The sequence below is a fragment of the Austrofundulus limnaeus genome, unplaced genomic scaffold (genome assembly GCF_001266775.1).
Source record: "Austrofundulus limnaeus strain Quisiro unplaced genomic scaffold, Austrofundulus_limnaeus-1.0 Scaffold846, whole genome shotgun sequence".
Classification (NCBI taxonomy): domain Eukaryota; kingdom Metazoa; phylum Chordata; class Actinopteri; order Cyprinodontiformes; family Rivulidae; genus Austrofundulus; species Austrofundulus limnaeus.
In genome coordinates, this window is record NW_013953248.1 from 153,926 (window position 1) to 155,569 (window position 1,644).

The 1,644-nt window shown below is 49.7% G+C and overlaps 1 protein-coding gene across 1 annotated transcript in view; it reads right to left on the reverse strand.

Annotated features, from left to right (window-relative positions):
* Nucleotides 1-200: 200 nt before the first annotated feature.
* The window catches only part of LOC106532891 (zinc finger protein OZF), a gene marked incomplete at both ends in the record, with an annotated part of 8,252 nt that continues 6,808 nt past the window's right edge, over nucleotides 201-1,644 (reverse strand). Inside the window, 1 exon segment of the mRNA XM_014029061.1 lies at nucleotides 201-1,268. Coding sequence (XP_013884515.1) covers nucleotides 201-1,268 — 1,068 coding nt within the window.

Genomic DNA, 1,644 nt, shown 5'->3' on the forward strand with positions numbered 1-1,644 from the left:
ATTCATGTTCAGAACAGATTTTTATAAACTTTAAAACACAACTGTGAATCTCAGTACTGATACTTGTTCTGTCAGATGTAGGTCCACACTAGTTCTGGCACCAAATCAAATGTGGTTCTGATAAGGTTCAACCAGCAGAAGCTGGTTATGACAGTGTTATTTCAGATGTCGACGGCTCTAAGACCGGGCTTTCGATGATGTGGTGGGTCTTCATGTGCGTTTTCAGACAGTGGCTCTGGGTGAAGTCTTTCTCGCAGACGGTGCACTTGTAGGGTCTCTCTCCGTTGTGGGTCCTCATGTGGACCGTCAAGTGTTCCTGTCGAGAACAAGCTTTCCCACAGACTCCGCAGACGAAGCGTTTGACGCCCGTGTGGGTCAAGATGTGGGAGTTCAAGGTGCTCTTCAGCTTGAAGAAGCGTCCGCACTCGGAGCATCCGTACGGTGCCTCTCCGGTGTGAACCCGCGTGTGCTTTATGAGCTCGGACTTGTTCAGGAAGCCCTTCCCGCACACGCTGCAGACGAACGGTCTCTCGCCGCTGTGCGTCTTCATGTGGTTCATCAGGCTGGAGTTGCAGAAGAAGGTTTTGCAGCAGATGTGGCAGAGGTACGACRTCTCCCTGTGAGTGTGGATCTTCTCATGGGACTTCAGGGTCCCTTCAAGTTTGAAGCACTTCCCACACACCTTGCAGCTGAAACGCCGCTCGCCCGAGTGGGTCATCTTGTGGCGAGTCAGAGACCTGAGATCGAAGAGAGCCCTGTCGCAGATGTTACAGATGAATTTGTCTCTGCCGGCGTGCCATTTCCTGTGAGCCATCAGCTGGGCTTTCAGACCGAACGATCTGGAGCATAAATCACATTTGTGTGGTTTCTCCTCCATGTGGACCCATCGGTGAACCATCAGCTTTGACTCTTGAGCAAAGGTCTTGCTGCAAACGGTACACTTGTGTGGTCTGTTCCCGGTGTGCACAGACTCGTGGTTATTAAGGCCAGTCATGGTGATGAAAGCCTTCCCACAGAATGAACAAACATATGATTTCTGGTGAGACTGGAGATGGTCTTTCAGCTCATTGGAAGACCCAAAACTTTCCCCACAAACGGCACAGATGCATTGTGGGTGGTCCAAATGACTCCAGGCATGTCGGACCAAGCCCCCCATGATGGTGTACCTGAATCCACACACCTTACAGGACTCCTTAATCCTCTTCTTCTCTGTGAACTTCCTGGATCTTTGAATTTTAGTCGGCAGAAACTCCTCAAGATGAACAAGGCTGAAAAACACAAACGTTATTAAAGTCAGAAAGCTACAGAAAAGCCACAGGTCTAAGAGGAAGCTTTAAGGACTTACCGGTACATGGTTTATATGCAGAGTTGCACATAACCAGTGCGCAGGTGCGCTTGCGTGATCAAAAAAGGAAAAAGCGCACCAGATGGGACGTCATAAAGCTCCCTTGCGTACCTAAGACTGTACCTGATTGTCCGTCAAAACAACAGCTAGCAGGGCTCTAGAGTGCGACCAGTGTGGTCGCAAACGCCACCCGATTTCTTAAAAAAAAAAAAAGAATCCAGCCGCACTGGTGTGAATAGGTTGTTCGGTGCGCCAGAGCGGGACCCTGATATAAGGATTAAACGAACACTGCCTTCAAC